This window comes from Pan paniscus, chromosome 13 (assembly GCF_029289425.2).
Source record: "Pan paniscus chromosome 13, NHGRI_mPanPan1-v2.0_pri, whole genome shotgun sequence".
NCBI classification, from domain to species: Eukaryota; Metazoa; Chordata; class Mammalia; order Primates; family Hominidae; genus Pan; species Pan paniscus.
The window spans coordinates 103,994,204-104,009,050 of record NC_073262.2 but is presented as its reverse complement, the minus strand read 5'-3'; the positions used below and the strand labels follow the sequence as shown (position 1 = coordinate 104,009,050).

The window sequence follows — 14,847 nt, the reverse complement described above, 5'->3', positions numbered from 1 at the left end:
ATATGGTATAATAACCAGAAGTACTTTGCATTCTGACTTACTAGACAGTCAGCTGGCTACCTCTGCTCACTGGAGGGTACTTAATCTTGGATATCAGATAATGAAAATCTATAGCATTAGTGGCATTCCTAATTCTCTCCACTTTATCTTAGCCAGCCTGCGTTAGTAGATTGGGTAGAGAGCTGGATGAATTCAAGTCAGTGGTTCACAAACCTTTTGGGCTCAGAAACTCTTTATACTCTAAAAAATCATTGAGAATTCCAGAGAGCCTATCTGTGCAGGTTATATCTATTGACATTTAATATATCATAAATCAAAACTGAGAAACCATAAAAATATGTATTAACTCATTTAAAATAATTGTGTTACACAAATATGTTTAATGAAAAATAACTAATTTTTTTACATAGTGAGAAAAACAGTTGTGCAAGTCTCTAATTTTTGACTTAATACAAAATAGCTTTATTCTCATTATCAGCATCTGCCTTCAGTCTATTGCAATATGTTGTTTCAGTTGAACAATATGAAGGAAATGCAGCCAGGCACAAACATGCAGTTGGAAAGAGTGTTTTAATAGTCTTTTCAGATATGTGTAGCTATTTTTTGATATTACACTAAAACCAGGTAAGTAGTAGTTTCTTGAATGTTTGTAGCAATGTGAGATCTGAAACCCTAACAATGAACTTTTCATTACTTTGTTAACATTAAAATGCATTGGTCAGGCTGGGTGTGGTAGCTCACACCTGTAATCCCAGCACTTTGGGAGATCGAGGTGGGCAGTCACCTGAGGTCAGGAGTTTGAGACCAGCCTGGCCAACATGGTGAAACCCTGTCTTTACTAAAAAAAAAAAAAAAATTAAATTAAATGCATTGGTCATATCCTACATTTTGAATATATCTTTGAGCCATGCTTGATTTTTAAGATCATGCGTTGGTCATTTAGAAAATGTTGATTGGTTCATGGAGTTATGCAGATTTTCCAAATATTGGCATATTTTATTACGTAAAAATATTAAAATCATATTAATATCACCACCTACTCATCAGAAAAGTCTTCAAGGATGTTCATGCTTTCAGTGGTGGATACGAGTTTTCCAAAACTAACTTTTTCTTGAAAGCTCACATTTTGTTAGCTGTTTTTCTTGAAGGACAGGCTCACTTCATTCATTTTTAACATGTCTGTCTTTCACCCAAGTCTGAATTACTATAGTTTGTCCGTTAGTTCTTTCAAGTAAAAATGGTATTCCATGAGAAAATTTCAAATCAGTTGCACAAGTGTTTTCCTCTAGATAACCACTGTATCTCAGTGTGCAGCAAGAGTGCTTAATACATCCTTCACATTTTTCATCACACAGAACAGGAAAAAGACTCAAGGGCCAAGATCCAAAATTTAATAGATAATTTTTACTGCTACTTCACGGACATTCTTAAGTGAATATAGCTTTTTAAAAAATACCAAGTGCATAACAATAAAGAAGACTAGTACAACTTGGTGATATTGCCTTGTTTGTGCTGAGGAGCCATCAATTTTGCCTTCCATTGCTTTTGCACCAGCAGTGCAAATGTCAACCCAGTCAAAAAGAAAAGGCCTCTGTCTTACCATTACTATGAAAGTAGCTTTGACATGTAGACTCCCACAGAGTCTGCAGACCACACTTTGAGAACCACTAGAGTAGATAAATTTGGCTGAATCATTTGGATACTAGATCTTGATTTTTTTAATGTATTTTTTCAGTTTTCTTTTCTCATTTCTAATCTTTATTTATGCCTTTTGCTTTACAGTTTTAAAGTATTGGATTCACCTATATACTAACCAGTTGATACTAGTACAATCTTTACGTATATTTATTTCATTTCCAGATTTGGGGATTTTTAATACAAAAGGTACTTGATAAATGCTATATTATTAATAAATAATGATGAGCTTTTTACATTATTAATCTAGTCTTTCAATCTTGTATTTGCTCCCTAAAAATCTATTTCAGTTGCAACCGCCAACCCAGGAAAGTGCCTGTCATGCACAAACTCAACATTCACTTTCACCACCTGTAGAATATTACATCCCTCTGACATCACTCAGGTTACCCCCAGGTAAGAGTGCTTGGGAAATCTGGGGCCTCACTTCTTTCCTCAGCTATATTTTCATGAATTTCTTTTTAAAATTACCTTCATTTTAATTTCCAGAATGTTAATTAATGTTCTGTGATAATGTGTCTTTAGAATATTTTCACATTGCATTTTCTCATTTGATTATTATAAAAGTAGGCAGGGCAAGTGAGTATGTATTGTGTAAAGTAAACTGAGGCATGGAAGGTTGAGGTGACTGGTCCTAGGGCAGACAACTAATAAATAACGCAGCTGGGGCAATATACCCAGAGTTAGCCAAACTGCAAGATTTATAGGGCCAGTCCTCTGCACAAGCTCACCTTCACTTCTGACACCTGCAAGTGCAGAGGGTTCCCAAAACCACTTTCAGGTTCAGTAATTTGCTAGAAGATCTCACAGAACTCACAGCAAGTTGTTATACTTGTGGCTACTGTATTACAAGGAAAGAATACAGGTTAAAATTATCCAAAGGAAGAAAGGCATAGGGCAGAGTCTTGGAGAATTCTACACGTGTCCTTAGGATTCATTACTCTCCTGGTATTGATATGTGGCAGTACACACAGAATATTACCAACCAGGGAAGTTCACCCAAGTATTAGTGTTTACAGTCTGTATTGAGGCTTCATTGTGTAGGTATGATTGATTGAACTCAGTTCAACAGAGTTGAACTCAGTCTTCTGGCCAACTGATACTGCATGACTCAAAGGCCCTACCCTAAATCACGTGGTTGGTCTTTTTGGCATGGCCATTCCTCACCCTAAGACTACTGGGTGTGGCCTGGCTCACCCTAAGATTTAGTGTGATCAGCCTCCACTCTAGCCAAAGACACTCCTATTAGTTGTGACATAGATTGCCTCCAAGTAGCAGAGGGCAAAGGCCAGACCTCTCTGGGCAAGGCCAAATTATTTACTACATAGGCTAGAACTTGAATATTCTAATTTATAGTCCCTTATTAAGCCATATTGATGCCATTTCCATCCTAACAATTCCCAAAAGGATCTAAGGTAGCTTTTAAAGATACGTAGAACATGTAACAGTGTACAGTTACTGATGTGTTTGTTGCCTGTTCCTTTATATTTACCAAAGATAACTACTATAATTACTTTAAGTGCATTAAATAATAATGTTAACTAGAAGTAGAAAAGAAAGATGTTGCAAAGGGGAATCAAGAGTAAGGATATAAAATGGGTAAAAAAATAAAGCTAGTGTGCAAATTGTACCATAAAGTCTTATGTTAGCCATGTTAGCTTGCTAAGGTTAGCCATGTATTTGAGTCTTAACTTTCTAGCTGCCAGTGTGGAGGGAAATAAGATTATGATCCACCATGTCTATAAAATAGAAACAAATGGATTATTTAGGGAAGCATTTGGATGATATCCACTAAAGATCCCAATAAAGTCTGTAACAAAAAAAATCTGCATTTTTTTCTACATTGTTCTTATAGTCATCAAGATAACAAGTTTTACAAAATTGGTTCTTGAGGAGACTCTTAATACAGGTTGATGCCATTATATGAAGTGTACCGTTTGGGTAAGGACAGGCAGTTCTAGAGTCTAGTAGAAATAGGGAGATTTAGAGACTGGGAATACAATATATAGACTGTTCCATATCAGAGGCTTTTAGTTGGACTGGTTTGACCAGGGAGTCAAACTCATTTGAATTTTGCTGTTCCTATACAAGTTGGTGCTTTAGAAACTTTGTTAATTTTAAGCTTACATTTTGTTCATAATCTTTAAAATTTTTGATATCTTGATATTTAATATATTGAGTATTTTGTGTTGAAGTGAAAGTTGATCTATTAAATACTGGTAACATTTGTTTTGCGGGGAAATTGGCTAAAGAAGTACCATCTCTATTTCATCACTGTTTCCTCAAGTACATGATTTGTTAGTTTTTCTTTTTGACTAAGCATAGAATAAGAATTTTCTCATTTGATTATTATAAAAGTAGGCAAGGCAAGTATGTATTGTGTAGAGTAAACCGAGGCATGGAAGGTTGAGGTGACTGGTCCTAGGGCAGACAACTAATAACCCAGCTGGGGCTATATACCCGGAGTTAGCCAAACTGCAAGATTTACAGGGCCAGTCCTCTGCACAAGCTCACCTTCACTTCTGTATATTCAGTAGTATTACTGAATACTGAAGTAATACTGAAGAAGTATTACTGAATAGTTGTCAAAGCTATTAGTTATTTTTAATTTCCTAAAAACACATGTTTCAGGTCAAGGTTGAGAAAAATTCATCCTATGGATATTTTTATACCATTATTGTTTGAAATTAACATTTCTTGAGAAAATGAAATTTAACAATTAGAAGTTTATTATTTCTCAATGAAATAAAAATTAAAAGATTAAAAAGAAAGAAACTTCTCCCAGAAGAGTTTTCATGTTTAATTGTGAAAGATTGTATTTTTTTAAAAGTTGGTAAACTGTTTACCCATGGATTATTGTCTCAATGTATCTCACTTTATGGAATGGATATATGAATAAACATTCTAAAGATTACTTTCCTTAATCTTCAAATTTCTTTGCCTTCTATCATAAAATTTAATTGTATTTCTACAGATGTACATTTTAGAGTTAAAATTTAAGAGTAAAGTTATCTAAGAGTACAGCAATACCTTTCATATCCCACTGAAAAGAAATATCTTTTAATAAGTTAATTACTAAGTTATGAATTACAAATAATTAATCATTGAAGTATCACATCAAAATTTTCATTCCCCAGATCTGTTCCACAGCATACAGTTACGGATGTGTTTGTTGCCTGTTACTTTATATTTACCAAGGATAACTACTATAATTTCTTTAAATGCCAGCTTGGAGCTTGCTTTTTATTCTTAAACATTGTCTCCCACTTTTTTTTTTTTTTAAGCTCTGGGTTCCCTTCATTATCCTGTGGAAGTAGCGGTAGCAGTTCATCCAACACGGCTGTGAATTCTCCTGCCTTGTCCTATAGACTCAGCATTGGTGAGTCCATCACCAACCGACGAGATTCCACTACAACCTTCAGTAGCACCATGAGCTTGGCCAAACGTCTACAAGAGCGAGGCATCTCTGCCAAAGTGTACCACAGCCCAATTTCAGAGAACCCCCTCCAGCCTCTCCCTAAATCCCTGGCTATCCCTTCCACACCACCAAATTCACCATCTCACTCACCTTGCCCTTCTCCTTTACCCTTTGAGCCTCGAGTGCATCTCTCTGAAAATTTTTTGGCCTCTCGACCAGCTGAGACATTCCTCCAGGAGATGTATGGCTTGAGACCCTCCCGGAACCCTCCTGATGTTGGCCAGTTGAAGATGAACTTAGTGGACAGGCTGAAGAGACTGGGGATAGCCAGAGTGGTCAAGAACCCTGGTGCCCAAGAGAATGGAAAATGCCAGGAGGCAGAAATTGGTCCTCAAAAACCAGATTCTGCTGTTTATTTAAATTCAGGTAGCAGTTTATTAGGTGGACTAAGGAGGAATCAGAGTCTTCCAGTCATAATGGGTAGCTTTGCTGCCCCAGTTTGCACATCCTCACCCAAAATGGGTGTCCTGAAGGAGGACTGAGGTTCAGCAGTTAACTGACCTCTTATACAAGTTAGCACATGAAGGATAGATATGCACTGAAACATGTGGTCTGGTCTGACTTGAGAGAAAAGGAATGTTGCACAAGGGTTGTGAATGTGAAAGGGGGAATGGAGGAATGGAAATAAAATTGGGATGAGCCCTAATGGAGGAAGTCGGGCAAATTGAAAGTATAAATGAATGGGCCATGAGTGTTCAGAGGGAGAAAAGAAAGGTTTAATATACTCCTTCGTTGAGTTTTCTTGTCTTGAACATAAAAAGTGAATACAAATAAATTCAGTAATACTAAAACATACAGAGATACTGAACTTGCTGGCACATTTACTTCTGGTAAGCATAAAGCAGAGAGAACCCAGGTTAGAAGGATGGGAAGAGAAAAGGAGCGGTTTTATTGCTTATAGAAAGCCGTTCTGAAGGGTTGGTGGGGTAAGCTCAGTCTATTACTGAGACAATAGTGAGATGGCTTATATGTTTCCCCTGTTAATATCTGGTTAAATTATGTATCCATCAAATGGTATGCTCACAGCATTAGCAAAATTAGGAGTTTCATCTTTTTCATTGAATCACAGGTGGAGACTCCTATTTTCCTTTCTGTTTTCAGGCCTTTGAGCCCCTGGGAGCCCAAATACCACTCAATTATTTTGTATTTATGATTAATAAAAGTTCATTTTTTAAATTTGTATTTTTATACAACCTCCAAAAAAAAAAAAACAACTGGGTAGAGGGTGGGAGGGATTTACTTTTAAGAAGCAAAATGTGAGTAAATTGGAACCAAGAAAACTTGTTTTTAGAGTATTTTGTCTGAATAAGTACAGTAGCCAAGGAATATAAACATAATTGCATGTTTTTAAAAATTCCTTGGAGGCTGGAAGGGGTTAAGCCAGAAGTGCAATCAATAGGAATTAGGGAATGTTGTATATTTATATATGTAAACTTTTTTTGTAAGAAAAGTTGGTGACAACTAAACCAACTTTTTCCAAAGTGCGCTATGCATATTTTTAATGAAAGATGACATGTATTTGCACAAAAATTCTCAGGCACATTAAATTATTGTAAACTGAAGTAAAACCCAGGTGCTTGCTTTGAGATTGTGGTTTTTTCTTCCTAATGTAAAATAAAATAAAACACATCTGCCTTCTTGATATTTATAGAATTAGAGAATAAACTTTTTAATGGGGGAGTTTTTCTTTTTCTCTAAGGTTCTTTTTTTTTATTCAAACTGTATGAAATGGCAAAGTGAGGCTCTGGGGTTAGATTTCAGCATTCAGCAGTTGACACAGGCTAAGAAATGGAAAGAAATAGATCTGTTTTTTCTCAGCGTTGCTGAGCAAAGTCTGCTTCTTATCAGATGACGTGGCTTTGTCTAGACAGCACGCAGTTCAGAAAGAAATGTCTTTATACAAAAGACATGATAGAGAAAAGATGAGAGAGGGGACTAATTATTTTGTTTATGAAAATGGCAAGTAAATTACTTGATCTTTTTGGTGCTTAATTTGCAAATGTTTTGTTCCTTTGTCCTGACTTAAAGGCAGTTTTCTGAAGAACTCTTGACTCTTGCTCCTATGGTTCCCATAGGCACACCTATTCCCAGGCCAAGGAGAGTCCTTCCTCTCCCCTTTTGAGGCATCCCCGCCATCCCCCCACTTAGAGCTATGTGCTCAAAAAAGCCAACATGAATGCAGTGGTAAAAATGTGTTAGTTTCTTATACTTTTTAGAATCTCTCAATAAAATTTTTCTAAATAAATTCCACAAAAACAAAGGGTGAAGATGGTCTCTCCCTTTCGTTCCCCTTCACTCAGTTGTGCTGAGGTCAATAGAGTGTACAGATTCAGAAAGGATTCCAGCAGGTTTATATGTGAATATAAGTGTCCGTGAATGGGGCAGGCATTAAATAGAAGAATCCCTGCTGTTTAAATTTCCCACATATTCCAATTCACTTTTAAAAAATACCATTTGAATTTGTATTTCATAAAGTGACTCTGGGGTGCTTACTTTAGCCAATTCTTAAAATTTTTTATTTGTTCCCTAAGAAAGTAATTAATGTTTCTGTTGCCTGGACAGTTACAGTTTCCAGGAGACATCAGGAAGTAGGAAACTGTAGGGCCAGAGAGTAGTACAATGTTAAGTTGTCCGATTTATGTGTATTACATAAAGCTATAAATTGAACTAGATCTTGCCGTGCTCTGTATTGAGTATAATTTATATACTTTTTTATAATTAATGACTAAATGATCACTTTGGAGGCAGGGTGGTGGGGGTGTATTAGCAGCCAAATAAGCACATCTGATCAAAAAGAACCAGGCTTAGATTTTTTGTAAGTACATTGATATTGATGTTCCACCAGAAACACCTTAAGTGTATACTGTTGTGTAATGTCTCTAGAAAGGAATCCTGTCTTAAAACTGGGTTTTGCTGTTTTTTGAAGTTTCTACCTAAAATCATTTTTGGTATATCCTGATAATCTCTATAATACTAGAATTGTCTGCAAAATGTAGTAAGAAGAATTGGAGCCTAATAGCTGATTCCTCCCAATTTATCTGTTATGTTTTGTCACTATTCACATTTTAGTCTTTTCTATGATAAAAATTGTATGTGTACTTTCATGCCAGTATAGGAAACCTCAATTTTTTTTTTTTTTTTTTTTTTTTTGCCTTTAAGAAGGTTTTCAGTGATTATACCTCAGGTATTTCTGAGTGTCCTATTGCCTAGTAGGAGAAATATCTTCCCGAGCTCAGAATTAAAAGTTCTCCTAAATTATGAAGATCCCAAATCTTATGTAAATAACCTTAGGCATGAGTCCTTAGGGAGAAGTTAATGACCATTGTTAAAGTGCTTTTTTAGAAAATGTTGTGCTATATGTTCTTGATTTGACATAAATGAATAGACTTTGGCAAGGGAGGAAATAAGTTAAAAGGCAGCTTACAAGAGCCTATTCCCTATAAAGGGTATAATTTTACACAGTACTCAAAGCTTGTTATCTTTTCTGACCATTTTAGTACAGAATTAGTACTTGGTGGTTACTAACATCAACTTGTGACATCTAGGACTAGGGCTCTTAGTGTTTAGTGGGCCACTTCTCTGATGTCAGATGCATGCAGACCTGTACTCCACATGCAACCCAACAGCAGTGCAGTGTGATAACTGAGCGGTCGCATGGCAGAGGACATCCCCCTCAGAGTGGGCACAAGTGCCCTCTAGGGCAGCCAGGGGAATACTATTGTTCGATACCTGGGATTTGACTTTGTCAAACAGCTCTTTGTGTCCCTATCTTTGTTTTGTCAAATGTAGATCAGTTAATAAACATGAGTAGCTTGAATTTTCATTTGTCTCCCTGTGTCTTTGTCCCAGCTGTTTGCACAGGTAATCCTGTACTAAATCTTTTCTGTTATGTTTTTGGTTAGAAAACAACCTCTACTTGTCAAACCAATACATACACAAGAAACCACTAATAGTAATAATAAACAGATCTTAATGTATTTTCCTAGATATTTTTTAAAATAGCATAGACAGTATCTATGTATACCATAATACTTCCTTAGCAAAAGTAACAGCAACATAATAATAAAATCTAAAGTCATTGATATGCAGATACCAAGTTTGAGAAGATTCGGGAAATATGAAGCAGTTCTTTTCCTGTAGTCCACAGTTTTCTGTTGACGCTCTTAGCTATTTAAAAGTTATTTCCAAGAAGCTAAATTTGAACATTGTTAGACTCTAACAGAAAAGGTCTTTTGATACTTTGTCTTCTTCACAATTTAATTTCTTTTTTTTTTATAATTTCCATTTTTATTTTAGATTCTGGGATATATGTGCAGGGTTGTTACCTGGATATGTTCCATGAGGCTGAGGCTTAGAGTATGATAGATCCTGTTACCCAGATACAGAGTATAGCATCCAATACATAGTTTTTCAACCCTTTCCCCCCTCCATCCCTGCTATAATAGCCCCCAGTTTCTATTGTTGCCATCTTTATGTCCTTGAGTAGCCAGTGTTTACCTCCCACTTGTAAGTGAGAACATGCAGTATTTGGTTTTCTGTTTCTGTGTTAATTTGCTTAGGATAATGGCCTCTAGCTACACGCATGTTGCCATGAAGGACATGATTTCACGGTTTTTTATGGCTGCATACTATTCCATGGTGTATATATACAACATTTTCCTTATCCAGTCCACCACTGATGGACACTTAGGTTGGTTCCATGTCTTTGCTATTGTGAATAATGCTGCGATGAACATGAATGCATGTATCTTTTTGTAGAATGATTTATTTTCTTTTGGATGTATACCCAATAGTGGAATTACTGGGTTGAATGGTAGTTCTGATTTAATTTCTTTGAGAAATCTCCAAACTGCCTTCCAAAGTGGCTGAGCTAATTTACATTCCCACCAACGGTGTACGAGCATTCCCTTTTCTCCACAGCCTCGCTAGTATCTGTTTTTTTGTTTATTTGTTCATTATGAGACAGAGTCTTGCTCTGTCACCCAGGCTTGAGTGCAGTCGTGCAATCATGGCTCACTGCAACCTCAACCTCCTGTGCTCAATCGATCCTCCCACCTCAACTTCCCAAGTAGCTGGAAGTGCAGGCATGTTCCACAACGTCCAGTTAATTTTTGTATTTTTTGCAGAGATAGGGACTCACCATGCTGCCCAGGCTGGTCTCAAATTCCTGAACTCAAGCGATTCTCCCGCCTTGGCCTCTGAAAGTGCTGGGATTACAGACATGAGCCACTGCATCTGGCACATATTATTATGACTATTATTATACTTTAAGTTCTGCGGTACATGGCAAAACATGCAGGTTTGTTGCATAGGTATACACATGCCATGGTGGTTTGCTGCACCCATCAACCCGTCATCTACGTTAGGTATTTCTCCTAATGCTATCCCTCCCCTAGGCACCCCCCACCCCCCAACAGGCCGTGGTGTGTGATGGTCCCCTCGCTGTGTCCATGCATTCTCATTGATCAACTCCACTTATAAGTGAAAACATGCAGTGTTTGGTTTTCTGTTCTTGTGTTAGTTTGCTGAGAATGATGGTTTCTAGCTGCATCCATGTCCCTGCAAAGGAAACGAACTCATCCTTTTTATGGCTGCATAGTATTCCATGGTGTATATGTGCCACATTTTCTTTATCCAGTCTATCATTGATGGGCATTTGGGTTGGTTCCAAGTCTTTGCTATTGTGAACAGTGCTGCAATAAACACATGTGTGCATGTGTCTTTATAGTAGAATGATTTATAATCCTTTGGGTATATATCCAATAATGGGATTGCTGGGTCAAATGATATTTCTAGTTCTAGATTCTTGAGGAATTGCCACACTGTCTTCCACAGTGGTTGAACTAATTTATACTCCCACCAACAGTGTAAAAGCATTTCTATTTCTCCACATTCTCTCCAGCATCTGTTGTTTCCTGACTTTTTAATCATTGCCATTCTAACTGGAGTGAGATGGTATCTCATTGTGGTTTTGATTTCCATTTTCTCTAATGACCAGTGATGAGGTTTTTTTTCATATGTTTGTTGGCTGCATAAATGCCTTCTTTTGAGAAGTGTCTGTTCATATCCTTTGCCCACTTTTTGATGGGGTTGTTTTTTTGTTGTAAATTTTTTTAAGTTCTTTGTAGAGTCTGGATATTAGCCCTTTGTCAGATGGATAGATTGCAAAAATTTTCTCTCATTCTCTAGGTTGCCTGTTCTCTCTGATGGTAGTTTCTTTGGCTGTGCAGAAGCTCTTTAGTTTAATTAGATCCCATTTGTCTATTTTGACTTTTGCTGCCATTGCTTTTGGTGTTTTAGTCATGAAGTCTTTGCCCATGCCTATGTTCTAAATGGTATTGCCTAGGTTTTCTTGTAGGGTTTTTATGGTTTTAGGGCTTATGTTTAAGTCTTTAATCCATCTTGAGTTAATTTTTGTATGAGGTGTAAGGAAGGGATACAGTTTCAGCTTTCTGCATATGGCTAGCCAGTTTTCCCAGCACCATTTTATTAAATAGGGAATCCTTTCCCCATTGCTTGTTTTTGTCAGGTTTGTCAAAGATCAGATGGCTGTAGATGTGTGGTGTTATTTCTGAGGGCTCTGTTCTGTTCCCTTGGTCTATATATTTGTTTTGGTACCAGTACCATGCTGTTTTGGTTACTGTAGTCTTGTAGTATAGTTTGAAGTCAGGTAGCGTGATGCCTCCAGCTTTGTTCTTTTTGCTTAGGATTGTCTTGGCTATGCAGGCTCTTTTTTGGTTCCTTATGAAATTTAAAGTAGTTTTTTCCAATTCTGTGAAGAAAGTCAATGGTAGCTTGATGGGGATAGCATCAAATCTATAAATTACTCTGGGCAGTATGGCCATTTTCACGGTATTGATTCTTCCTATCCATGAGCATGGAATGTTTTTCCACTTGTTTGTGTCCTCTCATTTCCTTGAGCAGTGGTTTGCAGTTCTCCCTGAAGAGGTCCTCACATCCCTTGTAAGTTGGATTCCTAGGTATTTTATTCTCTTTGTAGCAATTGTGAATGGGAGTTCACTCATGATTTGGCTCTCTGTTTGTCTGTTATTGGTGTATAGGAATGCTTGTATTTTTGCACATTAATTTTGTATCCTGAGACTTTGCTGAAGTTGCTTATCAGCTTAAAGGAGATTTGGGGCTGAGACGATGGGGTTTTCTAAATATACAATCATGTCACTTGCGAACAAAGACAGTTTGACTTCCTCTTTTCCTAATTGAATACCCTTTATTTCTTTCTCTTGCCTGATTGCTCTGGCCAGAACTTCAAATACTATGTTGAATAGGAGTGGTGGGAAAGGGCATCCTTGTCTTGTGCCAGTTTTCAAAGGGAATGCTTCTAGTTTTTGCCCATTCAGTGTGATATTGGCTGTGGGTTTGTCATAAATAGCTCTTATTATTTTGAGAAATGTTCTATCAATACCTAGTTTATTGAGAGTTTTTAACATGAAGGGCTGTTGAATTTTGTTGATGGCCTTTTCTGCATCCATTGAGATAATCATGTGGTTTTTGTCATTGGTTCTGTTTATGTGATGGATTACGTTTATTGATTTATGAATGTTGAACCAGCCTTGCATCCCAGGGATGAAGCCGCTTGATCATGGAGGATAAGCTTTTTGATGTGGTGCTGGATTCTGTTTGCCAGTATTTTATTGAGAATTTTAGCGTCAATGTTCATCAGGGATATTGGCCTGAAATTTTCTTTTTTTGTTGTGTCTTAGCCAGGTTTTGGTATCAGGATGATGCTGGCCTCATAAAATGAGTTAGGGAGGATTCCCTCTATTGTTTGGAATAGTTTCAGAAGGAATGGTACCAGCTCCTCTTTGTACCTCTGGTAGATTTTGGCTGTGAATCCATCTGGTCCTGGGTGTTTTTTTGGTTGGTAGGCTATTAATTGCTGCCTCAATTTCAGAACCTCTTATCAGTCTATTCAGGGATTTGACTTCTTCCTGGTTTAGTCTTGGGAGGGTGTATGTGTCCAGGAATTTGTCCATTTCTTCTAGATTTTCTAATTTATTTTCATAGAGGTGTTTATAGTATTCTCTGATGGTAGTTTGTATTTCTGTGGGATCAGTGGTGATATCCCCTTTATCATTTTTTATTACATCTATTTGATTCTTCTCTCTTTTCTTCTTTATTAGTCTTGCTAGCGGTCTATTAATTTTGTTGATCTTTTCAAAAAACCAGCTCCTGGATTCATTGATTTTTTGAAGGGTTTTTTGTGTCTCTGTCTCCTTCAGTTCTGCTCTGATCTTAGTAATTTCTTGTCTTCTGCTAGCTTTTGAATGTGTTTGCTCTTGCTTCTCTAGTTCCTTTAATTGTGATTTAGGGTCTTGATTTTAGATCTTTCCTACTTTCTCTTGTGGGCATTTAGTGCTATAAATTTCCCTCTACACGCTACTTTAAATGTGTCCCAGAGATTGTGGTATGCTGTGTCTTTGTGTCACTGGTTTCAAAGAACATCTTTATTTCTGTCTTAATTTTGTTATTTACCCAGTAGTCATTCAGGAGCAAGTTGTTCAGTTTCCATGTAGTTGTGCCGTTTTTAGTGAGTTTCTTATTCCTGAGTTCTAATTTGATTGCACTGTGGTCTGGGACACTGTTATAGTTTCCTTTCTTTTGCATTTGCTGAGGACTGTTTTACTTCCAATTATGTGGTCAATTTTAGAATAAGTGCGATGTGGTGCTGAGAAGAATATATATTCTGTTGATTTGGGGTGGAAAGTTCTGTAGATGTCTATTAGGTCTGCTTGTTGCAGAGCTGAGTTCAAGTCCTGGATATCCTTGTTAATTTTCTGTTTCATTGATCTGTCTAATATTGACAGTGGGGTGTTAAAGTCTCCCACTATTATTCTGTGGGAGTCTCTAAGTCTTTTTGTAGGTCTCTAAGACTTGCTTTATGAATTTGGCTGCTCCTGTATTGGGTGCATATATATTTAGGATAGTTAGCTCTTCTTGTTGCATTGATCCTTTTACCATTATGTAATTCCCTTCTTTGTCTCTTTTGATCTTTGTTGATTTAAAGTCTGTTTTATCAAAGACTAGGATTGCAACCCCTGCTTTTTTTTTTTTTTTTTGCTTTCCGTTTGCTTGGTAAATATTCCTCTGTCCCTTTATTTTGAGCCTATGTGTGTCTTTGCATGTGAGCTGGGTCTCCTGAATACAGCACACCAATGGGTCTTGACTCTTTATGCAATTTGCCAGTCTGTGTCTTTTAATTGGGGCATTCAGCCCATTTACATTTAAAGTTAATATTGTTATGTGTCAATTTGATCCTGCTATTATGGTGCTAGCTGGTTATTTTGCCTATTAGTTGATGCAATTTCTTCATAGTGACGATGGCCTTTACAGTTTGGTATGTTTTTGCAGAGGCTGGTAGTGGTTTTTCCTTTCCATGTTTAGTATTTCCTTCAGGAGTTCTTGTAAGGCAGGCTTGGTGGTGACAAAATCTCTCAGCATTTGCTTGTCTGTAAAGGATTTTATTTCTCCTTCGCTAATGAAGCTTAGTTTGGCTGAATATGAATTTCTGGGTTGAAAATTCTTTTCTTTAAGAATGTTGAATATTGGCCCCCCCTCTCTTCTGTCTTGTAGGGTTTCTGCTGAGAGATCCACTGTTAGTCTGATGAGCTTCCCTTTGTGGGTAACCCAAACTTTCTCTCTGGCTGCCGTTAACA

The 14,847-nt window shown here is 37.0% G+C and overlaps 1 protein-coding gene across 3 annotated transcripts in view; it reads left to right on the top strand.

The window, feature by feature from the left end:
• Nucleotides 1-8,996, top strand: part of TRAK2 (trafficking kinesin protein 2) — a 75,119-nt gene extending 66,123 nt beyond the window's left edge. For all 3 annotated transcript variants that reach the window (XM_034954803.2, XM_003820747.4, XM_034954802.3), the window contains 2 exons: nucleotides 1,986-2,091; nucleotides 4,980-8,996. In XM_034954803.2, coding sequence (XP_034810694.1) covers nucleotides 1,986-2,091; nucleotides 4,980-5,655 — 782 coding nt within the window. In that variant the 3' untranslated portion in view covers nucleotides 5,656-8,996. The remainder of the gene's footprint in view (nucleotides 1-1,985; nucleotides 2,092-4,979) is intronic.
• Nucleotides 8,997-14,847: the final 5,851 nt, after the last annotated feature.